General features: G+C 42.6%; 2 protein-coding genes across 2 annotated transcripts in view; one reads left to right on the top strand and one right to left on the bottom strand.

The window, feature by feature from the left end:
* The window catches only part of LOC121004255 (potassium voltage-gated channel subfamily S member 1-like), a 33,899-nt gene extending 28,632 nt beyond the window's left edge, over positions 1-5,267 (top strand). The window contains exon 3 of the mRNA XM_040436416.1: positions 4,137-5,267. Coding sequence (XP_040292350.1) covers positions 4,137-4,526 — 390 coding nt within the window. The 3' untranslated portion in view covers positions 4,527-5,267. The remainder of the gene's footprint in view (positions 1-4,136) is intronic.
* Positions 5,268-7,634: 2,367 nt separating this feature from the next.
* The window catches only part of LOC121004399 (serine/threonine-protein kinase 4-like), a 104,119-nt gene continuing 84,627 nt past the window's right edge, over positions 7,635-27,126 (bottom strand). Inside the window, exons 10-11 of the mRNA XM_040436597.1 lie at positions 23,760-23,911; positions 7,635-8,185 (exon numbers count right to left, since the gene is read on the bottom strand). Of these exons, the coding sequence (XP_040292531.1) occupies positions 8,027-8,185; positions 23,760-23,911 (311 nt within the window). The 3' untranslated portion in view covers positions 7,635-8,026. The remainder of the gene's footprint in view (positions 8,186-23,759; positions 23,912-27,126) is intronic.

Here is a 27,126-nt window from a genome sequence, read left to right as displayed (position 1 = left end):
CTGCTGATAATGGGGGCATGGTCTCGCGATACTGGGTGTCACGATCCCATGCCGACGTCATCATCACGTGTTCACGGAAGTGATCACGTGACTTAATCACGTGATTTGTGTAATCATGTGACTTTCTAGCGTCTCCTGGCTTGTCTGCAATTGGGACCACATAGGGCCACAGGTTTTATAGATTATGATAATCACTGGATTCATGGTGACTGGTTGGTCGATGTATTTAGTCTGTGTCCCCCAGACAAAGGTTCGCCGAAATGCACGTTGGGGCTGGCGCCATCCTGGAGGAAGCACAGCATGGGTAATTGTTCTCTGTCCAATTGACTGCTATGTGATATGTTTGCACTTTATTGTATTTAAGCACATGGACGTATACATGAACTCTGTGTCCGCTATGTTCTTCCTCCAGATGATGTCGCCTTTTCCCTGCACCCATACCCCTTTTTAATCATGTAGGTTATATATGTTTTTGGGAATCATGTAATAAATTGACATTGATTTAAAGGCGGTCTGGTAATAATTTCTGGGTTTATATTTTTTTGCAGGATACGTTTTTATTTTTATGGCACCATTTAATTTACAAATGGAATCAACGTAGAAGAGAAAATAGACAGCGGCACTCACCCGTGTGTTCACAAAATCAGCAGCTTTATTTCCAACATAGCATCAGACAGGGGGCGTACAATTCTTAAGCAGGCATTGAACAGCGGCGGCCGTTTCGCGCTACATGCGCTTCCTCAGGCTGTGCGTCAATGCGTGCTTGCGCATCGCTCCTTTTAATTGCTGGCGCAGTCTGTTGTCATGGAAATTAACAAGCCAGGCTGCGTCTACATAAAGAGGAAGACTAGAAAAGATATCTGTATAAAAACAATACATGTGTAACAATCAAGGACGCAGCCACAATATAAAATGTGTTTATGAGTAAAGTACTAAAGGAAGGGGCTGAGATCATTCCTATCATTTAATCCAAGTTCCCCCAGGGCTTGTGTGTGTAGTATCCACCTAGCCTCTCTCTGCAGGAGGAGGCGATGTCTATCCCCCCCCCTGCAGCGGAGTGGATACAGTTTCTAAACCAGAGAAGGAGATACAACTAATATCACTACCATGGGTTCCTCTTACATGGGCTCCTCCTTTAAGTAAGATGGAGATCAAGGATGCTAGATTTGCATTTTCCTTTAAATACAGTCCCATGGCAGAGCGTATTCGCTCAGTTATATTCCAAAATTGGGATGTTTTGAGGAGAGATGCAACTCTAAATGAGCTTACAGGACAGAAACCTTTGATTTCCTTTAGAAGGAGTCACACTGTCAAAGATAAACTTGTCAGGAGTAGGTTCCAACCAGATAAGAGCAAGAATTGGCTCAAAAGTAATCTACCTAAAGGCAACTTCAGGTGTGGTAGTTGTTCACTGTGCACTAGTAATTCCCAGAAAAAGTGTAGAATTTGCTGGTATCCAACACAAAGTCAATACCTTTATTAACTGTCAGAATACATATGTAGTATATTTATTACTGTGCACATGTGGACGTTTCTATATTGGTAAGACCATCAGATGTCTTTTTGAACGAGTCAGGGAGCATTTTAACTCCATCAAGACAGGGAAAGGATGCCCAAGGCTTTTAGAACATGTAAGAGGAGCCCATGGTGGTGATATTAGTTGTATCTCCTTCTCTGGTTTAGAAACTGTGTCCACTCCTCTGCAGGGGGGGGGATAGACATCGCCTCCTCCTGCAGAGAGAGGCTAGGTGGATACTACGCACACAAGCCCTGGGGGAACTTGGATTAAATGATAGGAATGATCTCAGCCCCTTCCTTTAGTACTTTACTCATAAACACATTTTTGTATTGCTCATATTGTTTATAATCCTTGATTGTTACACATGTATTGTTTTTATACAGATATCCTTTCTAGTCATCCTCTTTATGTAGACGCAGCCTGGCTTGTTAATTTCCATGACAACAGCCTGCGCCAGCAATTAAAAGGAGCGATGCGCAAGCACGCATTAACGCACAGCCTGAGGAAGCGCATGTAGCGCGAAACGGCCGCCGCTGTTCAATGCGTGCTTCAGAATTGGCCGCCCCCTGCCTGATGCTATGTTGGAAATAAAGCTGCTGATTTTGTGAACACATGGGTGAGTGCCGCTGTCTAGTTTCTCTTCTACGTTGATTCCATTTGCATCTTACCTGTTACGCCCAGCTGAGCACCTCCATTCGGGTGTGTCCTCCCCAGCCACGTACAGCATTGATTCCGTGCGCTTAGCCGGTGTAGTGGTGCCGCCCCCTATCTCACTTGCTTGGACCATTTAATTTACCATGTCTTGTATTGGCAAACAGGAACAAAATTCTTTGTGGGGTTGAATGTAAAAAAACTCACAATTCCGACAAGGTTTTTTAGGTTTTGAATTACAGCGTTCATGTGTACTAAAAATGACATGACATTCTTATTCTGTAGCTTAATACGATTATGACAATACCAAATTTGCATACCTTTTTTGTTTTATAAAAAAAACAACACAATTTTCCTTGCATCGCCATTTTCTGACAGCCATAACATTTTTAATATGTCCGTCTACAGAACTGTATGAGGGCTTGTTTTTTGCAGGATGAACTGTAGTTTTCATTCGTATAGTTTTTGGGGTACATACAACTTTTTGGTCAATGTTATAAAATTTTTGGGGGGTAAAGTGACCAAGAAATGGCGAATCGCGTGTTGTTTTTTTTTGTTCACATCCCATAGGAAAAATATTTTAATATTTTCAGACACAATGATACCTGTTATGTTTATTTTTTTCATTGTTTATATATGTTTATTTGTAAAATTAGGAAGAGGGGGTTATTTAAACTTTTAATATTTTCTTTTACTTTTTAAACAATAACTACTAGCCCTCTTAGGGGCTAGAACCTGGGATCTTTTGATCCCCCTGTCCCATTCACCATAATATAAATCTATTATGGTGAATGTGATTCTGCCGCTCTTCCCAGGCCTGTCATGGTAAGGAAACTTACCATGACAGGCCTGGGAAGCTGCATCAGGCCCCAGGCATCTGAGGGGTTAACCGACTGGTTTTGGTGTCATCACAAATCCTGGTCATTGCGGCCAACTGCCTGCTGTGTTATACAGCTGACACCAGGCACATATGGAGGGGGCTCAGCGCAGCAACCCTCTCCATACAAGCCCTCCGCCAGTGTGGCATACAGGAGCCCCCTTTCTTCTGTTGATTTATGGCACAAGAACCCATCATAGATAGAATAATGCACTTTTACAGTGCTCGGGCCTGTCCTAATCCCATATTTTTGTAGTGCCAATATGTCCTAGAAGATCTTCCTTATTGGATAATGTAACAGTAAATGTGCACTGCTAATAGATAAGGGAATACAATCAAGCAGAATTGAGACCCCCTTCTCTGTGTGCTTCACAACAGCCAGAGTGGCTGGTACTATCATAAAAATGACTTTGGGAAAAACATTATAGGGGTTGTCCACTCCTTTTAAATGGATGGTCTATTCTCAGAATAGGAGATCAATATCTTATTGGCAGGGATTCTACACCCCACACCAACACTATTCGAAAAGAGCTCCCGTGCTGGAAGTAGGCGATCGAACTACACAGCTCTATCCATTGTCTTATGGATGACGCTCATTACTGTAGACCTCCTCTCATTCACCCTTAAAACATTTCACATGAACAAGCTAGCATCTTCATCCAAGGGACTACGTGATGTGAGTAAAATGCATCTGAAGATACAGATGTATCCTTCCTTACCTTTTCATCTGTTTCAAGATATCCTGAGATTAGTGGTGCAAGATGGCCAGTTCTTAACAAAAAAAAAACTCTTGGGTTTCTCACACCTCCCTACAGAATATTTTTTTTTTTAAAAAAAAGCTTGTCATCTTGCATCATTTATCCCAAAACAGGCAAAAAGGTGAGAAAGGCCTCATCTATAAGTCAAGACCATGGATACTGTGAGCTTCAAAATACTGAGTCTGGATCGGGTGGAAAGATTAAATTGGTACAGGTAAGTTGTAAGTCTTTCATGTTGACAAGATATGACCACAAGCAGTTGTAAAAGCAATGTACAAAACGCTTGTATTTTATTACCATCTGACTATATTGTACATTTGTGTTCTTCTAGCACAGCTACAGAGAAGTGGGCATCCTACTGCTTTATCTGGCTGTTGGTGTCTCCGTCTTTTCTGGAATGGCATACACGGCAGAGAAGGATGAAGACACAGGGTTTGACACAATCCCTTCTTGTTGGTGGTGGGGGACAGTAAGTATGACCACTGTAGGCTATGGTGATGTTGTACCCGCCACCGTAGCTGGAAAACTAGCGGCTTCTGGTTGCATCTTGGGTGGAATATTAGTTGTGGCATTACCAATAACCATCATATTCAACAAATTTTCACACTTCTACCGAAGACAGAAAGCTCTGGAGAATGCTGTGAGAAACAGTGACAGGAGGCCGAGCAAAGAACCCAGTGTGGATGGAGAAAAAGAATCAGAGAATTTTACTGAACTGTAGGAAATACAGAGAGAACTACCATATATTTTCTGTGACTATGCATGTACATACATACACTATGCGATAAACAAATTTATATTTACCCTGCAAGTGTCTCTCACACTGAAGCATTATGATACTAGCACAATGCAAGAAGATTTTTTTCCTTTGGGACAGAGGTCTTTTATTTACAGAGGAAACATAAAATAATAAAATAAAAAATGACACCCCAAAACCGACAATGTGGTATGGTCTGCGTTACAAATGTCAGCTTGTTGTGCATTGATGTGCATGTTGGCCAATAGGAAATTATAAAATGCCATACAAACACCATATTTTTTGTAGTGGCGTTCTAAGACCGTTTCCAAGCATTTTTTTCAACCCTTTTGCTTAAAAAAATAGTCTGAAAAGCAAGAAAAACATTGTTCCTACAACAAAAAAAAAACACCCTCAAAAAACACTTGTAAGGGTGGTATCAAAGGGTGACCTTTTTTAAGTGTTCTGCCTTTTTTACTGGTGTTATATTTTAGGCAAAACGCCAGCTTCAGTTCTTACATAGAAGTCTATGGGAATTATTAAACGCAGCATATACCGGTATGTATTTTGCTGTAGTGGTGTTTTTTGACAGGAAGTACATTTTTGAAATCACACCATGCTATGGCATTGTTTCCTTCATTTTCTGACATTTTTGTCCCACAGATATCTATTGGTTTTTGCGTTTTTCAGTGACATTTTTGTTTAGATTTTTAATCAATGCATTTTCTGAATACTGCTCTACAGAGGGGGGCACTAACCAAAACCCTAGGTGTGGCAGCACCCTAAAAACTTATGAATTTAATGCAGTTTTTGTACAGCAAAATAAAAATTGTAATGTGGCAGCACCCCAAATCCCATGTTTCCCCTTAACTTCCAATGAGGGAGCTAGCTTACCTGTTAATTATGTAGCATATGATGACCTGTGGAACTAGTCTATCACATTATTAATACTTCTTCTTCAGTTACAAGAGAGTCTAAGTAAAATGGTTGTATGATTTTGTCCTGTGACCAGCTGAACAACTACAAAAGCGGTCCTGGGGTCATATGGGGCCCCTGATGCCACTTTGTGCATCCACAAACTGTCTGAACACACAAATGCTTGCCTGTGCCCGATTGTCACACGTAGTTTCTGTGTCAGAGAGGAGTGGCATTATAGCCAATGGGGTTGGAGGGCATTGCTGTAACATCCAACAACGCCGAATCCAGACAGCTCCAGCAGGCTGTTCTCTGTTGGAACTGCCTACTGGAACTAATAATGCTAGTGTAAAACTACCCTAAGGGCTCATGCACACGACTGTATGTATTTAGCAAAAAACGGATCCGCAAAAAATCCAGATGACGTCTGTGTGCATTCCATATTTTGCGGAACGGAACAGGTGGCCCCTAATAGGACAGTCCTATCCTTGTCCATAATTCTGACAATAATAGGACATGGTCTATTTGTTTGGAGAACAGACATACGGAAATGGAACGCACAGAGTAACTTCCGTTTTTTTGGCAGACCCATTAAAATGAATGGTTCCGCATACAGTCCGCAAAAAAATGGAACAGACATCGAAAGGAAATTTGGAGTGCTGTAAATCCTGCACCACATTTACTCTAGAATTCCATTCGCGCACCAAAAATCTGTCTATGGCAGAATTTTGTCTGTGCACCTAAAATTTGTCAGTACGCCAAAAAATGTGCCAATGGTCCAAAAAAACTGTCTAGTCTAAGTTTACACCATCTATAAGTTGGTGTATGTGCCAAAATATGTGCCAAAATGTTAGCACATTTAGGTCATGCCCTCTTTCCCAGTGAAGCCTCGCCCCTTTTCAGGCGAGCCGTAAAATGTTTAGAAAACAGTGTAATCAGTTAGTAAATGTGATGCAAAGGGCCAAAAAACTAGCACCTTTTTAATAGTAAATCTGCCCCACTGTACAATGGAAAGATTTGCACCTGTTCTGTATTTTTTGACCTGCTCCTTGTTTGGCTCACAATCACTGACGAAAATCGCTGATCAGTGGTCAGTGAAAAACGGACCAAACATGGATTCCATCCGTGTTGTGTCAGCAACCGTTTACTGACTCAGACTTCAAATCGGTATGTTTGGTCTGCAGCACAGACCAAAGTACTGCATGTCTCTACTGTCAGTAAAAAGCTACCTATATGTGTTCAAACACATTAAAATCCAGGAGCGTAGCTATAGTGGAAGCAGGGGAAGTGGCTGCTATGGGGCTCAAACTCAGAATAGGCCAGTCCAGGAGAAGGACTAAAAGATTTAATTAACAGTATTATACAATTACATTATGTACAGTGACAGTATATACGGTGATATGACATACAGTATACATGTAGGAAACGGACAGAGCAGCTGCCTGGCCTGGTCTGAGAAAGTGATCTTGACTAGCCACAGGAGTGAGGGTTGCACAGGAGGAGGGGATTGTTGGGGGGGGGGGGGGCCCTGTTCAAAAATTTACTGTAGGGTGCAATCACTTCTAGTTACGCCACTGCTAAGATCAAAGGGTACATGTGCTGTCCATAGAAAATAAGGATAGCACACGTCAGTGAAAAATGAAAATGTGAACGAGGCCTCAGAGGCTATCTGTGCATGAGGCTCCCTACACTTTTTAAATGCTAAGCAGTTACCAAAAGACCTATAATCATAGTCCTGAGTGAGAGAGAAGAAAAAGACCCACACACTCCCAATACGTTAGAGTACTGGAAGTGGAACTTATATCTAACAGACATTTATGACATCATTTTAAAGTCCATAAATTTATCAAATGGTAATACCCCTTTTTGTTTTATGGCGGCCCCTGGGAGTGGTTCAACATGAATATGCAAGGTTTTAGGTCAAAGGAGCATGATATAAGTGAATAACATATCTGTCTCTACCTAAGGCCTCATGCATCCGATCGCATTTTTGTGGACTGGATGCAGACCTATTCATTTCAATGGGGCTGCGAAAGATGTGGACAGCACAGTGTGTTGTCCGCATCCGTTTGTCTGTTCCACTGGCCTGCAAAAAAGATAGAACATATCTTATTCTTGTCTGTTTTGTGAAAGGACATTTCTACAGGAGTTTTAAAAAAAATGGCAGCATGCACACGGCTGGGATCCGTGTTTTGTAGATGTGTGCTTTGCGGACCACAAAACACATACGGTCGTGTGCCTGAGGCTTTACGTGCATGGCTTGCTACAAAATAGAGAGCTGACAACACACCCAACAATGCATCTTTGTCAATTGGACATGATGTGAACAAGAATGCTTCCACTAACTGACAGCAAGCGGATTGATACATTAGAAAGTCGCAGATGCTTTATTTAAATAAAATCACATTTTAAAATCCCTTTAAATTGATTAAACATGAACTCACACACATTATCAGCCTCACTCTATGTACATACATCCTTATAAGTTGCAGCAAAATATATAAAAAATGTCTAGAAAAATAAACATTTTTATAAAAAATATCAAAAGTCCAGCCATGGTTTAAAGGGATTTAGACATTTTGCTGCCTGCGTTTCTTTGATTCTATGGCATCTAGGATGGGCTGTCGTTTAGCCTGATACTTTTGATGAATTTCTTCAATTTCCCTCTCCATTAATGGATCCAGTGAATTCATCCTCGTCTGTAGTTCAGACACGCCCCAGTCGTTTAGCTTAAAGAGACAGAAACAATCAGTTAAAGAACAAAAACATCCATTTGCCATATCTTGTACTCAGATGTTCCTCTCTGGTAGGGCATGTAATGTACTGGAATTATGTCTGCTAAAATTACTTGAGTTCTATGTTATATTCCATTGCTATAGAATCAATAAGAGGCATCCTTAGGATAGGCCCTCAATGCGTGATCAGTGGGGGCTGCCCCAATGATCAGCAGAATGAAGGGGTCTGAAAACCTATTCAGGCACATTGCTGTATCCATACATGCGGCTGAGCTGCATTACCAGAAACGGAAAATCAAAATACAGAATTAGGCTTCTTGCACACGAACGTTGTGTGCCCGTGGCCGTACGGCGGGTCCACAATACACTGGCACCGTCCCATGTGCACTCCGCATCATGGATGCAGACCCATTCACTTGAATGGGTCCGCAATCACGGAGATGCGAAACAGAAGCACGGATCGGAACCCCACGGAAGCACTACGGAGTGCTTCCCTGGTGTTTCTGTCCGTGCCTCCCTTAGAGGTCTGGAAGTATTATGTCAGTGTTACCCAATACATTCCAGAACTGTAAGGGTTACACAGCATCATAAATCATTATAAAGGTATGTGACCCGTCAGTGGTGGAAGTTCAGGACCGGTGATGTACTGCAGACTCGCCACATGACACTCGCTCCTCTGAAAGGGGCCTAAGGGCTTAGTACTTCATTTTCCTTTGCTTCACTGTTGAATTACTCAATTATTCCATCACCAGTCTATTTGGCTGGAAAAATGCTAATTGTTGTGTTCTTGAATTGGATTACTATCTAATTGGATTACTATTGGAATTGGATTACTATTACTAGGAAAATGTATGACCCTATGATCGGTATGTCATCACACAAAGTATATGACCTGTTCTTTCAGGCAACATCTATGCCATATGGGAAAAAGTATTGGGAGACACCTCTTAATTCTTGAATGCAGGTGTTTCAGCCAGTCCTATTGCCACAGGTGTATAAAATCCAGCACCTATCCATGCAGTCTGTCTCTAAAACATTTGTGAAAGGAAGGTCATTTCTAAAGAGCTCACCTGTTAGTGACATTATTCCAAAGTAGAAGCATTTAGGAACCAGAGCAACTCTGCAGTAATTGAGTCAGCAGAGCATTGTAACTTTACATGGTCTGTCATTAACATCAGCACAAAAACTGCTGGGAGCTTTAGAGCATGGGTTTCCATGGATGGGTAAACTGCATGCAAGCCTTACATCATCAAGAAACATGCCAAGCATCAGATGGAGTTGTATAAAGCATGTCACCACTAGATCCTGGGAGGGAAGGGATGCAAATGAGCTCTTAACAAGCTCTGCCTCTAAGGCTGCGTTCACACGGGCGAGATTTCCGCGCGGGTGCAATGCGGTAGGTGAACGCATTGCACCCGCACTGAATCTGGACCCATTCATTTCAATGGGGCTGTTCAGATGAGCGATGATTTTCACGCATCACTTATGCGTTGCGTGAAAATCGCAGCATGCTCTATATTCTGCGTTTTTCACGCAACGCAGGCCCCATAGAAGTGAATGGGGTTGCGTGAAAATCGCATGCATCCGCAAGCAAGTGCGGATGCGGTGCGATTTTCACGCATGGTTGCTAGGTGACTGTCTATACACTGTATTATTTTCCCTTATAACATGGTTATAAGGGAAAATAATAGCATTCTGAATACAGAATGCTTAGTAGGTGGTCAATTGAGGGTTAAAAAAAAAAAAAAATTAACTCACCTTGTCCTCTTGTTCGCGTAGTTCTCCCGGTTTTTAGTTCTTTAAAAAGATGAACTATGGGCTAAAGGACCTTTGGTGACGTCAGATCACATGCTCCAATCACATGGTACATCACCGCGGTGATGTACCATGTGATCTGACGTCACCAAAGGTCCTTTAGCCCATAGTTCATCTTTTTAAAGAACTAAAGACCGGGAGAACTACGCGAACAAGAGGACAAGGTGAGTTAATTTTTTTTATTTTTTAACCCTCAATTGATCACCTACTAAGCATTCTGTATTCAGAATGCTATTATTTTCCCCATATAACCATGTTATAAGGGAAAATAATAACATCTACACAACACCGAACCCAAACCTGAACTTCAGTGAAGAAGTTCGGGTCTGGGTACCACAGTCGTTTTTTTATCACGCGCGTGCAAAACACATTGCACCCGCGCGATAAAAACTGAACATCGGAACGCAATCGCAGTCAAAACTGACTGCAATTGCATTCCTACTCGCGCGGGTTTGCCGCAACACACCGGGACGCATCCGGAACTAATCCGGACACGCTCGTGTGAACGCAGCCTAATGCCACCAGATGTAAGGCAGCTATTCTATAAGTCAATGTTCAGCTCCTAAAATAAGCCTTGAGACATGACTTGGATATTAAATAAGCCAGCACCTCATCTGCAGACAGCTGTTTCGGGGTGATCACCACTAGATCCTAGAGCAGTGGAAATGGGTTCTTTGGAGAGATTAATCAATCACTCTTCTCTATCTGGCAGTCTGTTGGACAAGGAGAACGTTACCTGCCTGCATTCTGCCAGCTGTAAAGTTTGATGGAGAAGGGATAAGGCTGTGGGGTTGTTTTTCAGAGGTTGATGAAGGCTCCTTAGCTCCAGTAAAAGGAAATATTAATGCTTCAGCATACCAAGACATTTTGGACAATTTTATGCTTCCAACTTTGTGGAAACAGTTTGAGTTAGGTCCTTTTCTGTTCCAGCAGGACTGCGCCATAAAGGCATTATTGGTTGAGTTTGGTGTGGAAAAACTTGTCCTGACCTCAACCCCATCAAACACCATTGGAATGAACTCGAACAGAGATTGTGAACCAGGCCCTCTCATCCAACATCAGTGCCTGACCTCACAAATGCTCTTTCCAGAAGAGTAAAAGCTGTTATAGCTGCAAAGGAGGACCAGCTTCATATTAATGCCTAGGGATTTGGAATGGGATGTCATAAAAGCTCCTGTAGGTGTAGTGTGTAGGTGTCCCAAATGCTTTTAACCATATAGTGTATATCAGACAGTAACATCTATATACAGTAATATCCATGTACATATCTGTGCATAATATTGCTGCCTCTTTTTATAAGCTTTCTTATGGTTGCCACATCTGTTCTTAGGTGATTGGGCCCTTTAACTGTGGAACTGGCAGTTTCTTGAAATTTCTCTCTTACTGAAGCTTTTGCCTGACCTTGGTAAAATCTATATGTGCATTATGTTTAAAATAAATCTGATTGATTTTAAGGAGAGAGAAAAAATATCACATTTGCTGGTGTTTTTACTGAAGTGCAGAAGGAAAACTCTGAAGTGTATTGATCCTGAGCGTTAAACCTGCTGTATCTGATTACTGCATGAGCGCCTGTGCTCAGGGTAATGACATCTGCAGCATGAGATGTGTCAGGTGTCTAGATAAGAAATAGAAATAATTGTCTTCTCATCTAACCCTAAAAATGTCTGTTTCCAGGAATCCCAGAACTTCAGAGAGACATTAGCGGCAAACACTATACTTACAATTTATGAATGCACAACTCTACTTATGTGAATGCGGTTGCATGAGGTGAAGAGGTGAAGAGCACCACTCTTGTTCATGGGCTGGGTCTTGTTTTGCAGCTAAATACCAGACATAGCCTACGGACAGGAAATGCATATTTGGGGATATGGATGTCACAGAGGGGAAATCCCCACTCCGGACCCCTGTCTGTGAGTCTGAGCAGAGAGCTGGTAAAAAGTGCTTCCCGGTTTGGTGGGCCTGCCTCATCCATGTATTACATGGGCAGCCTTTCATCTGAACGGCTGGCAATCATACCCCGTTTTCCCTGCAGTGGTCACTGGATGCATCTTTCTCCATCAATCACAGCATTTTCTCAAGGCTTTCTGAAGTCAGACTATCATTTAAAAAATGTGTTAACCTTAAAGGGGTTGTCCAGAATTAGAAAAACATAGCTGCTAGGGATGAGCGAATCGACTTTGGATGAAACATCCAAAGTCGATTTGCATAAAACTTTGTTCTAATACTGTACGGAGCCGGAGCTCCGTACAGTATTAGACTTTATTGGCTTCGATGAGGCAACGTTATTGCTTTGCGAAGTCTCGCGAGACTTCGCGTAATAATTTTATAAATCAATTTGTACTGTAAAAAAAACTTTTTCCGAACTCAGTTCGGTTCCAAGTTGAAGCAATAATTTTGGCTCATTGGAGCCAATATATTCTAATACTGTATGGAGTTCCTACTCTGTACAGTATTAGAACAAAGTTTTATGCGAATAGACTTCGGATGTTTTATCCGAAGTCGATTCGCTCATCCCTAGTAGCTGCCTTCTTCAAAAAACAGCACCACACCTGCCTATAGATTGTGTGTGGTATTGCAGTTAAGTCCCTTTCACTTCAATGGAGCTGATGTGCAATGCCAGACGCAAAATATTGGACTGAAGATCCTTAAGGCTGTATTACACAGCCGATGTGTTGGGAGGGAAGCGTTCCCTCCCAGCAATTGCCTGCTCGCTTGCAGAGGAGACTGCTGCTATTAAATGCAGTAATCTCCTGCACAACAAGGAAAGGAACAATCGCTATGCCATCATTCATTCCTATTCTGTATAATGGTTTGCCGACGGCAGATCATTTGATTAGACACCACCATCTGCCGCCTGCAAATGATAATTTCTAACATGTCAAAAGATTTGGTTTGCCCAATGAACGAGTGTTAGCAGTATTACACTGCAAGATGATTGATAATAAGCGTTCATACGAACGCTCGTTAGCGATTATCTGCCCAAAAATTGGCAGGTGTAATAAGGCTTTAACCCCTTAAGGACCCAGGACGTACCGGTACACCCTATTTCCCGAGTCCTTAAGGACCCAGGACGTACCGGTACGTCCTGACTTAACCACCTCCGGACCGCTGTACGCAGATTCGCGTTCCGGAGGTGGCAGCCCTGCGCTCAGCGACGCATATACGCGTCATCTCGCGTGAGCCGGGATTTCCTGTGAACGCGCGCACACAGGCGCGCGCGCTCACAGGCGCGCGCGCTCACAGGCGCGCGCGCTCACAGGAACGGAAGGTAAGAGAGTTGATCTCCAGCCTGCCAGCGGCGATCGTTCACTGGCAGGCTGGAGATGTGTTTTTTTTAACCCCTAACAGGTATATTAGACGCTGTTTTGATAACAGCGTCTAATATACCTGCTACCTGGTCCTCTGGTGGTCCCCTTTGTTTGGATCGACCACCAGAGGACACAGGTAGCTCAGTAAAGTCCCACCAAGCACCACTACACTACACTACACCCCCCCGTCACTTATTAACCCCTTATTAGCCCCTGATCACCCCATATAGACTCCCTGATCACCCCCCTGTCATTGATTACACCCCTGTCATTGATCAACCCCCTGTAAAGCTCCATTCAAACGTCCGCATGATTTTTACGGATCCACTGATAGACTGATCGGATCCGCAAAACGCACACGGACGTCTGAATGGAGCCTTACAGGGGCATGATCAATGACTGTGGTGATCACCCCATATAGACTCCCTGATCACCCCCCTGTCATTGATTACACCCCTGTCATTGATCAACCCCCTGTAAAGCTCCATTCAGATGTCCGCATGATTTTTACGGATCCACTGATAGATGGATCGGATCCGCAAAACGCATACGGACGTCTGAATAAAGCCTTACAGGGGCATGATCAATGACTGTGGTGATCACCCCATATAGACTCCCTGATCACCCCCCTGTCATTGATTACCCCCCTGTAAAGCTCCATTCAGATGTCCGCATGATTTTTACGATCCACTGATAGATGGATCGGATCCGCAAAACGCATACGGACGTCTGAATGAAGCCTTACAGGGGCGTGATCAATGACTGTGGTTATCACCCCATATAGACTCCCTGATCACCCCCCTGTCATTGATTACCCCCCTGTCATTGATCAACCCCCTGTAAAGCTCCATTCAGATGTCCGCATGATTTTTACGGATCCACTGATAGATGGATCGGTTCCGCAAAACGCATACGGACGTCTGAATAAAGCCTTACAGGGGCATGATCAATGACTGTGGTGATCACCCCATATAGACTCCCTGATCACCCCCCTGTCATTGATCACCGCCCCTGTCATTGATCACCCCCCTGTCATTGATCACCCCCCTGTCATTGATCACCCCCCTGTCATTGATTACCCCCCTGTCATTGATCAACCCCCTGTAAAGCTCCATTCAGATGTCCGCATGATTTTTACGGATCCACTGATAGATGGATCGGATCCGCAAAACGCATACGGACGTCTGAATGAAGCCTTACAGGGGCGTGATCAATGACTGTGGTGATCACCCCATATAGACTCCCTGATCACCCCCCTGTCATTGATCACCGCCCCTGTCATTGATCACCGCCCCTGTCATTGATCACCGCCCCTGTCATTGATCACCGCCCCTGTCATTGATCACCCCCCTGTCATTGATCACCCCCCTGTCATTGATTACCCCCCTGTCATTGATCAACCCCCTGTAAAGCTCCATTCAGAAGTCCGCATGATTTTTACGGATCCACTGATAGATGGATCGGATCCGCAAAACGCATACGGACGTCTGAATGAAGCCTTACAGGGGCGTGATCAATGACTGTGGTTATCACCCCATATAGACTCCCTGATCACCCCCCTGTCATTGATCACCGCCCCTGTCATTGATCACCCCCCTGTCATTGATCACCCCCCTGTCATTGATCACCCCCCTGTCATTGATCACCCCCCTGTCATTGATCAACCCCCTGTAAAGCTCCATTCAGATGTCCGCATGATTTTTACGAATCCACTGATAGATGGATCGGATCCGCAAAACGCATACGGACGTCTGAATGAAGCCTTACAGGGGCGTGATCAATGACTGTGGTTATCACCCCATATAGACTCCCTGATCACCCCCCTGTCATTGATTACACCCCTGTCATTGATCAACCCCCTGTAAAGCTCCATTTAGATGTCTGCATGATTTTTACGGATCCACTGATAGATGGATCGGATCCGCAAAACGCATACGGACGTCTGAATAAAGCCTTACAGGGGCATGATCACCCCATATAGACTCTCTGATCACCCCCCTGTCATTGATCACCCCCCCTGTCATTGATCACCCCCTCTGTCATTGATCACCCTCTGTAAGGCTCCATTCAGACATTTTTTTGGCCCAAGTTAGCGGAATTATTATTTTTTTTTCTTACAAAGTCTCATATTCCACTAACTTGTGACAAAAAATAAAATCTCACATGAACTCACCATACCCCTCACGGAATCCAAATGCGTAAAATTTTTTAGACATTTATATTCCAGACTTCTTCTCACGCTTTAGGGCCCCTAGAATGCCAGGGCAGTATAAATACCCCACATGTGACCCCATTTCGGAAAGAAGACACCCCAGGTATTCCGTGAGGGGCATATTGAGTCCATGAAAGATTGAAATTTTTGTCCCAAGTTAGCGGAACGGGAGACTTTGTGAGAAAAAAATAAAAAATATCAATTTCCGCTAACTTGTGCCAATAAAAAAAAAAATTCTATGAACTCGCCATGCCCCTCATTGAATACCTTGGGGTGTCTTCTTTCCAAAATGGGGTCACATGTGGGGTATTTATACTGCCCTAGCATTCTAGAGGCCCCAAAGCGTGCAAAGAAGTCTGGGATCCAAATGTCTAAAAATGCCCTCCTAAAAGGAATTTGGGCCCCTTTGCGCATCTAGGCTGCAAAAAAGTGTCACACATCTGGTATCGCCGTACTCAGGAGAAGTTGGGGAATGTGTTTTGGGGTGTCATTTTACATATACCCATGCTGGGTGAGATAAATATCTTGGTCAAATGCCAACTTTGTATAAAAAAATGGGAAAAGTTGTCTTTTGCCAAGATATTTCTCTCACCCAGCATGGGTATATGTAAAAAGACACCCCAAAACACATTCCTCAACGTCTCCTGAATACGGCGATACCACATGTGTGACACTTTTTTGCAGCCTAGGTGGGCAAAGGGGCCCACATTCCAAAGAGCACCTTTCGGATTTCACTGGTCATTTACCTACTTACCACACATTAGGGCCCCTGGAAAATGCCAGGGCAGTATAACTACCCCACAAGTGACCCCATTTTGGAAAGAAGACACCCCAAGGTATTCCGTGAGGGGCATGGCGAGTTCCTAGAATTTTTTATTTTTTGTCACAAGTTAGTGGAAAATGCAGATTTTTTATTTTTTTTTATTTTTTTCATACAAAGTCTCATATTCCACTAACTTGTGACAAAAAATAAAAACTTCCATGAACTCACTATGCCCATCAGCGAATACCTTGGGGTCTCTTCTTTCCAAAATGGGGTCACTTGTGGGGTAGTTATACTGCCCTGGCATTCTAGGGGCCAAAATGTGTGGTAAGGAGTTTAAAATCAAATTCTGTAAAAAATGACGAGTGAAATCCGAAAGGTGCTCTTTGGAATATGGGCCCCTTTGCCCACCTAGGCTGCAAAAAAGTGTCACACATCTGGTATCTCCGTACTCAGGAGAAGGTGGGGAATGTGTTTTGGGGTGTCATTTTACATATACCCATGCTGGGTGAGAGAAATATCTTGGCAAAAGACAACTTTTCCCATTTTTTTTATACAAAGTTGGCATTTGACCAAGATATTTATCTCACCCAGCATGGGTATATGTAAAATGACACCCCAAAACACATTCCCCAACTTCTACTGAATACGGAGATACCAGATGTGTGACACTTTTTTGCAGCCTAGGTGGGCAAAGGGGCCCATATTCCAAAGAGCACCTTTCGGATTTCACTCGTCATTTTTTACAGAATTTGATTTCAAACTCCTTACCACACATTTGGGCCCCTAGAATGCCAGGGCAGTATAACTACCCCACAAGTGACCCCATTTTGGAAAGAAGAGACCCCAAGGTATTCGCTGATGGGCATAGTGAGTTCATGGAAGTTTTTATTTTTTGTCACAAGTTAGTGGAATATGAGACTTTGTATGAAAAAAAAAAAAAAAAAATCTGCATTTTCCACTAACTTGTGACAAAAAATAAAAAATTCTAGGAAGTCGCCATGCCCCTCACGGAATACCTTGGGGTGTCTTCTTTCCAAAATGGGGTCACTTGTGGGGTAGTTATACTGCCCTGGCATTCTAGGGGCCCAAATGTGTGGTAAGGAGTTTGAAATCAAATTCTGTAAAAAATGACCTGTGAAATCCGAAAGGTGCTCTTTGGAATATGGGCCCCTTTGCCCACCTAGGCTGCAAAAAAGTGTCACACATCTGGTATCTCTGTATTCAGGAGAAGTTGAGGAATGTGTTTTGGGGTGTCTTTTTACATATACCCATGCTGGGTGAGATAAATATCTTGGTCAAATGCCAACTTTGTATAAAAAAATGGGAAAAGTTGTCTTTTGCCAAGATATTTCTCTCACCCAGCATGGGTATATGTAAAATGACACCCCAAAACACATTCCCCACCTTCTCCTGAGTACGGAGATACCAGATGTGTGACACTTTTTTGCAGCCTAGGTGGGCAAAGGGGCCCATATTCCAAAGAGCACCTTTCGGATTTCACAGGTCATTTTTTACAGAATTTGATTTCAAACTCCTTACCACACATTTGGGCCCCTAGAATGCCAGGGCAGTATAACTACCCCACAAGTGACCCCATTTTGGATAGAAGAGACCCCAAGGTATTTCGTGATGGGCATAGTGAGTTCATAGAACTTTTTATTTTTTGTCACAAGTTAGTGGAATATGAGACTTTGTAAGAAAAAAAATAAAATAAAAAAAAAATCATCATTTTCCGCTAACTTGTGACAAAAAATAAAAAGTTCTATGAACTCACTATGCCCATCAGCGAATACCTTGGGGTGTCTACTTTCCGAAATGGGGTCATTTGTGGGGTGTTTGTACTGTCTGGCCATTGTAGAACCTCAGGAAACATGACAGGTGCTCAGAAAGTCAGAGCTGCTTCAAAAAGCGGAAATTCACATTTTTGTACCATAGTTTGTAAACGCTATAACTTTTACCCAAACCATTTTTTTTAACCATTTTTTTTTTTACGCAAACATTTTTTTTTTATCAAAGACATGTAGAACAATAAATTTAGAGCAAAATTTATATATGGATGTCGTTTTTTTTGCAAAATTTTACAACTGAAAGTGAAAAATGTCATTTTTGTTGCAAAAAAATCGTTAAATTTCGATTAATAACAAAAAAAAGTAAAAATGTCAGCAGCAATGAAATACCACCAAATGAAAGCTCTATTAGTGAGAAGAAAAGGAGGTAAAATTCATTTGGGTGGTAAGTTGCATGACCGAGCAATAAACGGTGAAAGTAGTGTAGGTCAGAAGTGTAAAAAGTGGCCTGGTCTTTCAGGGTGTTTAAGCACTGGGGGCTGAGGTGGTTAAAATCTGTATTCCGGCGCCCCAGGGGTTAATTGGAACGGGATTTCGGCTGAAATCATTCAGCCGGCATCCCGTAACAATGCAGGGGGGGGTCATTTGACCCCCCCGTATCGGCGATCGCAGCAAACCGCAGGTCAATTCAGACCTGCGGTTTGCTGCGCTGTTTGCAGTTTCTGATCGCCGCGGTCCCTGACCGCGGGGATCAGAAACTTTAGAGTGGCTAAAATAAATATTTTTCACCCCCCCCTGCACCCCTGCACGATTTTATGCCGGAGGGTGGTGCGGGGGGGGTGTCGCATGCGGTGGGGGCGTTGCGGGAGGCGGGCGGTGCGGCAGGCGGGATCGCGATCCCCCGCCCGCCTCCCCATGAATGATCGTTGGCTTCTAGTGGTTATACCAGGGTGCCAGCACATTGCTGGCACCCTGGTATAAACGGCTGACATCTGTACGGACCGCTGTATGGAAAAAGTTAACTGTCATCGGTCAGGGAGCTCCCTCCCTCTCCATCGGGGGGCTGCTGTGCCCTTGCAGCCCCCCGATGGAGAGGGAGAGAGCCCCCAGAGAGCCCCCCTCAGCCCCGTGCTTACCCTTCCCCGTCTGCGAAGTTCTGAGCAGACGGGGAAGGTTCCCATGGCAACAGGACGCCTGCTCAGGCGTCCTGCTGTCCATGGTGCTGAACAGATCTGTGCTAAAAGCATAGATCTGTTCAGTGTAAGTAAAATACAGTACAGAACAATATATATTGTACTGTACTGTATTATACAGACATCAGACCCACTGGATCTTCAAGAACCAAGTGGGTCTGGGTCACAAAAATGTAAAAAAAAAAGTGAAAAAAGTTAAGATAAAAAAAAAAACATTTATCACTGAATAAAAAAAAAAAAATACACTACACATATTAGGTATCGCCGCGTCCGTAACGACCTGATCTATAAAACGGTCATGTTACTTTCCCCGCACGGTGAACGCCATAAAAATAAAAAAATAAAAACTATGAGAAAATTGAAATTTTGCCCACCTTACTTCCCAAAAAAGGTAAATAGGGATCAAAAAAGTTGCATGTACGCCAAAATAGTACCAATCAAACCGTCATCTCATCCCGCAAAAAATCATACCCTACTCAAGATAATCACCCAAAAACTGAAAAAACTATGGCTCTTAGACTATGGAAACACTAAAACATGATTTTTTTTGTTTCAAAAATGAAATCATTGTGTAAAACTTACATAAATAAAATAAAAAGTATACATATTGGGTATCGCCGCGTCCGTATCGACCGGCTCTATAAAAATATCACATGACCTAACCCCTCAGGTGACCACCGTAAAAAAATAAAAACAAAAACGGTGTAAAAAAAAGCCATTTTTTGCCATCTTACGTCACAAAAAGTGTAATAGCGAGCGATCAAAAAGTTATATGCACCCCAAAATAGTGCCAATCAAACCGTCATCTCCTCCCACAAAAAATGAGACCCTACTCAAGATAATCGCCAAAAAACTGAAAAAACTATGGCTCTTAGACTATGGAGACACTAAAACATTTTTTTGGTTTTAAAAATGAAGTTATTGTATAAAACTTACATAAATAAAAAAAATTGTATACATATTAGGTATCGCCGCGTCCGTGACAACCTGCTCTATAAAATTACCACATGATAAAACCTGTCAGATGAATGTTGTAAATAACAAAAAAAAAATATATATATTTCTTGTTACCTTGCTGCACAAAAAGTGTAATATAGAGCAACCAAAAATCATATGTACCCTAAACTAGTACCAACAAAACTGCCACCCTATCCCGTAGTTTCTAAAATGGAGTCACTTTTTTGGAGTTTCTACTCTAGGGGTGCATCAGGGGGGCTTCAAATGGGACATGGTGTCAAAAAAAACAGTCCAGCAAAACCTGCCTTCCAAAAACCGTATGGAATTCCTTTCCTTCTGCGCTCTGCCATGTGCCCGTACAGCGGTTTACAACCACATATGGGGTGTTTCTGTAAACTACAGAATAAGGGCCATAAATATTGAGTTTTGTTTGGCTGTTAACCCTTGCTTTGTAACTGGAAAAAAAATATTAAAATGGAAAATCTGCCAAAAATGTGAAGTTTTGAAATTGTGTCTCTATTTTCCATTAAATCTTGTGCAACACCTAAAGGGTTAACAAAGTTTGTAAAATCAGTTTTGAATAGCTTGAGGGGTGTAGTTTCTTAGATGGGGTCACTTTTATGGAATTTCTAATCTAGGGGTGCATCAGGGGGGCTTCAAATGGGACATGGTGTCAAAAAACCAGTCCAGCAAAATCTGGCTTCCAAAAACCAAACCGCGCACCTTTCACTCTACGCCCTACTGTGTGCCCGTACAGTAGTTTACGGCCACATATGGGGTGTTTCTGTAAACGGCAGAGTCAGGGCAATAAAGATACAATCTTGTTTGGCTGTTAACCCTTGCTTTGTTAGTGGAAAAAATGGGTTAAAAGTGAAAATTAAGCAAAAAAATGAAATTCTCAAATTTCATCCTCATTTGCCAATAACTCTTGTGCAACACCTAAAGGGTTAACGACGTATGTAAAATCAGTTTTGAATACCTTGAGGGGTGTAGTTTCTTAGATGGGGTCACTTTTAGGGAGTTTCTCCTCTAGGGGTGCATCAGGGGGCTTCAAATGGGACATGGTGTCAAAAAACCAGTCCATAAAAATCTGCCTTCCAAAAACCAAACGGCGCACCTTTCACTCTACGCCCCGCTGTGTGGCCGTACAGTAGTTTACGGCCACATATTGGGTGTTTCTGTAAACGGCAGAGTCAGGGCAATAAAGATACAATCTTGTTTGGCTGTTAACCCTTGCTTTGTTAGTGGAAAAAATGGGTTAAAATGAAAAATTTGACAAAAATATGAAATTCTCAAATTTCCTCCCCATTTGCCAATAACTCTTGTGCAACACCTAAAGGGTTAACAATGTATGAAAAATCAGTTTTGAATACCTTGAGGGGTGTAGTTTCTTAGATGGGGTCATTTTTGGGTGGTTTCTATTATGTAAGCCTCGCAAAGTGACTTCAGACCTGAACTGGTCGCTAAAAATTGAGTTTTTGTAAATTTCTGAAAAATTTCAAGATTTGCTTTTAAACTTCTAAGCCTTATAACATCCCCAAAAAATAAAATATCATTCCCAAAACAATTCAAACATGAAGTAGACATATGGGGAATGTAAAGTCATCACAATTTTTTGGGGTATTACTATGTATTACAGAAGTAGAGAAACTGAAACTTTGAAATTTGCTAATTTTTTTCAAATTTTTGGTAAATTAGGTATTTTTTTGTGCAAAAAAAATAATTTTTTTGACTTCATTTTACCAGTGTCATGAAGTACAATATGTGACGAAAAAACAATCTCAGAATGGCCTGGATAAGTCAAAGCGTTTTAAAGTTATGAGCACTTAAAGTGACACTGGTCAGATTTGCAAAAAATGGCCTGGTCCTTAAGGTGAAAATGAGCCCGGTCCTTAAGGGGTTAAGTCCAGCTGAGGAAATGATTCTAAGGGCCCACCCTCTGTGTATAGAGCGTATGTCCCCCTTTGTTTTTGTTGTTATTGCACATGGACTTATCATCAATAAGGATTCAGAGGATACCTGGTTCAGAGGTAAACAAACTGCAGAGGGTCCCCGTGCACGTAAGATGGTGATGGTCCCTTTTTCCTACTGGGCCCCGTGCACTTGCACAGACTGCACATATGATATATCTACCCCTGATCAGTTGCCTTATGGGGCCATGTTTTATTTGGGGTCCATTATTGTGTTCTAACTATGGCCTACTGGAGGATTCTTTAGTAATCTGGTGGGCCAGTCGGAGCCTACAAACTGTGGAAAGCTGTGGTGCTGTTTCTGGAAGACCTCCATGTGAATGACCTCCAATCAAATCTCCATGGGGGACCTCCACAAGTGCCCCAATCATACCTCCATGTGAATAGCCCCCAATCAGACCTCTATAAATTCCCCAATCAGACCTCCATGCGAATGAACCATGCTCAGATCAGATAAAAACAAAAATTGACTTACCTCTCCTGCTCCAGACGTCGCCACTTCTGACATCAGTGCTCTTCTTCTTCCTGCTGCACGCTGTGACCCAACGTGCACAGCGTGAGGTCACAGAACGCCGACGTCCTCATGCTGTGCAAAGTCACAGCACAGCAAGTGGCTGAGGAAAACCAGGAAGAGGTGAGTACAGAGCCCGGGGAGTGCTGCATTCACCGCTTTCCGGTCCTCCTGTACTAATGAGCGCTTCCAGAATAGAAGCCCTCATTAGTATTCACCCCAATTTAGGAAGGGATGGGGGGAAGGGGGTGCGTCTTATAGGGCGACAAATAGGGTACACAGGGAATGCAAGTAGCTACCGAAACAGACATGTCAGCAGTGGTGACAGGTTCTCTTTAAGATATTCTGGCAGCAATTGGGAAATTGGAAAAAAAAAGAGAATTTAAATATAAGCCCTAAGCAATATTGCTAAAATCTGCTTGGCCTCCAACAATGGATAAATATGCTGATCTGAATGCTTCTGTGCTGAATGGAGTGCCCACCCACCAGTTTTCACAAGAGATAATGGCACCTATTGATGATGCCTCTTGGATTTCTCCTGGGACGATCCTACTCAGAGGAATAAAATGCTAGTAAACATAAGGGTTGAATGACACAACAAATTTTGGTGGGAGTTTATCAAGCCTCCAGCACCAGAGTAGTGGTGCCAAAAAGTCTCAAATTTTCATGTAAGACTTTGATAAAAATATGTGTGACTTACTACCCAGTTATGCAGCACTCGCCACTTTTCTGGATTGAGCAGGGCTTAGTAGGAAGGGAGTGACCTCCTGCAGCCCAACAAATTTACAATAAGTAACACCAGAATCTGTCATATATTATTGCTTAAATTTAAGCCAGCTCATAGCTTGCATACTTTTGACTTTCTGCCACACAAAGGGCCAGAGATGTACTTAATATATTAAGAGTCCTGCACCTCTTAATAACTAAAGACACGTATAACTCACTCACTTCAAATGAAATGCCAGTCTTGATAAACTTCCCCTTTTATCTCTGTCAGCATTTCCTCTCACACATACTGTCCTGTAAATTATTATTTCAGTAATACTTACAAAGCTGTAGTCTCCATTAAGAGGTATTTTAAATTCAGATGAATCTGAAGAGTTTTCTGGGGTCTTTTTACTGGATGCACCCAACTGGATCTCGTTCTTTTCGAAGTACTCCAGAAATGATGGTTTGGCAGGTTGCGAAGGCTCGCTAATTTCTGTAATGTAAAATGGTAGTGTCTACATTACATTAACTTTACAAGAGTACATGGAAGTTGGCTGGTGTAAGTCTGCATTCACACTGGTCATTGATGATTTTTGACAGGGGTTCCTATATTATCAGTCTCTAGCGCTATTCTACCCATCAAAAATACTTAGATACTGAAGGAAACCTTAAACACCATACAGTAAGTCCATGCAGTCCATCAGGATTTGTCAGAAGCCATGATGTTAATATGAAAAAATATTAAAGGGGGTTTTCTGAGACCCCCAAAAATTTAAAGGGAGGTGGAGAATGTTAAAAAGTAAAAAAGAAGCAATACTAACCTGCTCAGTCCCCAGCTGTTCCAGCTCCACCTCTCGGGTGCGGCCAGCAGTCTGTTTCCAGAACTGCAGCAATGACATACGTGAACACTGCAGCCAATGACTGGCCTCAGAGGTCACATGAGGTAGTTGGCCACGTCATTGCAGCATCACCAAAAACAAAGACCACTGAAGCAGCTACACTGGAATAGAGGGTGGGATTGTGCAGGTATTACTTTATTTTATTTTATAACATTCCTGGCCTTCAGCTCAATTTTTTAGGGTCTCTGGAAACCCTTTGAAAAAAAACATGGTGCAATTTTTTACATTCTAGAATGCACATAAAAGTAAATGAATAACTGTACAACACAAGTAACCCCAGTGTGTGGATAATCAATTAATTCTTTGGTTATCAGTACTGTATTACAATTAATGTAAATGTCCTGTCTCACAAATAATCAAGCTTCTTCCACTACTTGATCATTTTGCATCTACAATATCTTCTACGTACAAGGATTAGGCCCATGTTTTTCCTGCAAGTTGGTGAGACACGTCTGTTTTGATATGACCTTGAGTGAGTGGAGAAGGTTACGACTGACAAGTCCCTATTGTGAGATACGGTAAAAGCTTTTCTTCCTATGGGAGTATACTCTTTCAGACTCAAGTATTGGTGAGCATGCCTGGAACAATTTAAAGACTGCAGTGGGATACAATTACAAACCTCAAAAGTCTAAGCAAAAGGACAAACCTCAAAGAAACAACTAATCAATACAATGTCAAGGTGGACTGGCAGTGACCTAATCACAAACTTTTCCAATGGTTCAATACCTACACACAGTTTTCTACAGTAATTAAAATAGCTGAGATACGTCCATTGCTCAAAAAAGGTCACATTCGATATGTACCTTAAGTGTAGAATCAAGGATCTCGCACCCGACCAGTATGGAGAACGATTGGATCTCAGTTCGTTTTTCCACCAAAGAAGTGGGCACCATGGATACCACTGTGATCAGCATGGCCAGCAGTAGGTTGGTTGATGCCTTCTATTAACATCCTCTTTTATAGTTCACCACATGGTGGCCAAATAATACAATCATACTCTGCATATATTACACTTCTATAAAGGTGCTCAAATATCTGCAGACAGTTGTCTAAATCAGCCCTTGTCGAAGTGTTGAGGCACAGCTCAGGGGCCAGTAGAATTGCTGAAGATCCACCCAGTCTGGTTCCCCCGCTAGGTGGAGGAGAGGGCAGGGAGAGGAGTTAGAGCTTTGAGTTTCAAGGAGGATGAAGCAGTGACTGGATAAGCAACATCAGGGACACTAAACCCAAGGATTATTGTTCCTACAGTAGGTGAGGACACCACAGATCAGAAGGCAGCGCACAGCACTGTAGTCCTGGTATATTGTGCCACCTGGTTATCTGACATATTCCACAGCGCTTTAGTAACATTATCATCCCTTGCTGTCCCACAATCCCTATCAGTATATCTTTTAAGTGTGGGAGGAAACCGACTACCGTAGGAAACCCACGCAAACACAAGGAGAACATACAAACTCCATGCAGATGTTGTCCTTTGTCTGATTGAAACCTAGGACCCCAGTGCTGCAAGACACCAGTGCTAACGACTGTGCCACCATGCTGCCTAATATATATATATATATTACAGCCTCCAGTCTTCTTGGGTCTGATACCACAAAGTTTGCACACCTGGATTTGGGGATTTTCTGCCATTCTTCTCTACAGATCCTTTTAAGTTCTGTCAGGTTGAATGGGGACCATCAGTAGACAGCCATTTTCAAGTCTCTCCAAAGATATTCAAGTGGGTTCATGTCAGGGCTCTGGCTGAGTCACTCAAGGACATTCACAAAGTTGACCCTAAGCCACTCCTGTGTTGTTTTGGCTGTGGGCTTAGGGTCATTGTCTGGTTGGAAGGTAAACCGTCTGCCTAGTCTGAGGTTCAGAGCACTCTGGATCAGGTTTTCATTAAAAATATCTCGTCACGCAGCTCCATTCAACCTTCCCCTCAACGCAGACCAGTCGCCCTGCCCCAGCTGCTGAAAAAAAAACCACACAGTATGATGCTACCATCACTATGATTCACTGTAGGGAAAGTATTGGGCAGGTGATGAGCAGTGCCTAGTTTCCTCCAGACATGACGCTTAGAATTGTGGCCAAAAAGTTCAATCTTCGTTTCATAAGATCAGAAAATATTGTTTTTCACAGTCTGACAGTACATTAGGTGCTTTTCTGAAATCTCCAGGCGGGCTTTTATGTGTCTTTTACTGAGGAGTGGTGTCTTTCTCGGTTATGAAGCCTAGACTGGTGGAATGCTTCTGGAAGCTTTTGGATCTTTGGAGCTCAGCCAGCGTAACCAATGGGTTCTTTTTCACCTCTCTTACCATGGCCCCTCTATCCTGATTACTTAGTTCGCTGGGTGGCTAGCTCTAGGAAAAGTCCTGGTTGTTCCGAACATTTTTCCTCAGAATTATCTACTATGTTTAGTTTTTTTCTGCTGTTCCTCCTTAACTGGCTGTTATCATGCTCCTTGTCAAAGAGTTGTGTCCCCCACAAAGTCTGCCACTGTCCAATACTCACTGACAGTATCCAGCTGTGTAGGGATACATCCTATTGACAAGGGGAATGCTAACAGCCAATTGTCAAATAGGCCTGGGCTACATTATCAAGTGACAGATGAAGGTCACAAGGTAATTGAGGTAATTGTACCATTCAAAAACTCTCAGTGTAGGCCAGGCTATTTTCATACATTTCCAATATGAATAACAGAAGGACAGATGCCCCATAACTGTTATCTCATGGATGATAGAAGGATTTACTATGACAGACATGTCAGAACAGATGACAGCTCCTGTATAAATCTAGTGACTCAAATGTGATGTCTTCTCTGATT

This window comes from Bufo bufo, chromosome 6 (genome assembly GCF_905171765.1).
Source record: "Bufo bufo chromosome 6, aBufBuf1.1, whole genome shotgun sequence".
In the NCBI taxonomy this organism is placed as follows: domain Eukaryota; kingdom Metazoa; phylum Chordata; class Amphibia; order Anura; family Bufonidae; genus Bufo; species Bufo bufo.
This window is presented reverse-complemented; position numbering and strand designations above follow the sequence as displayed.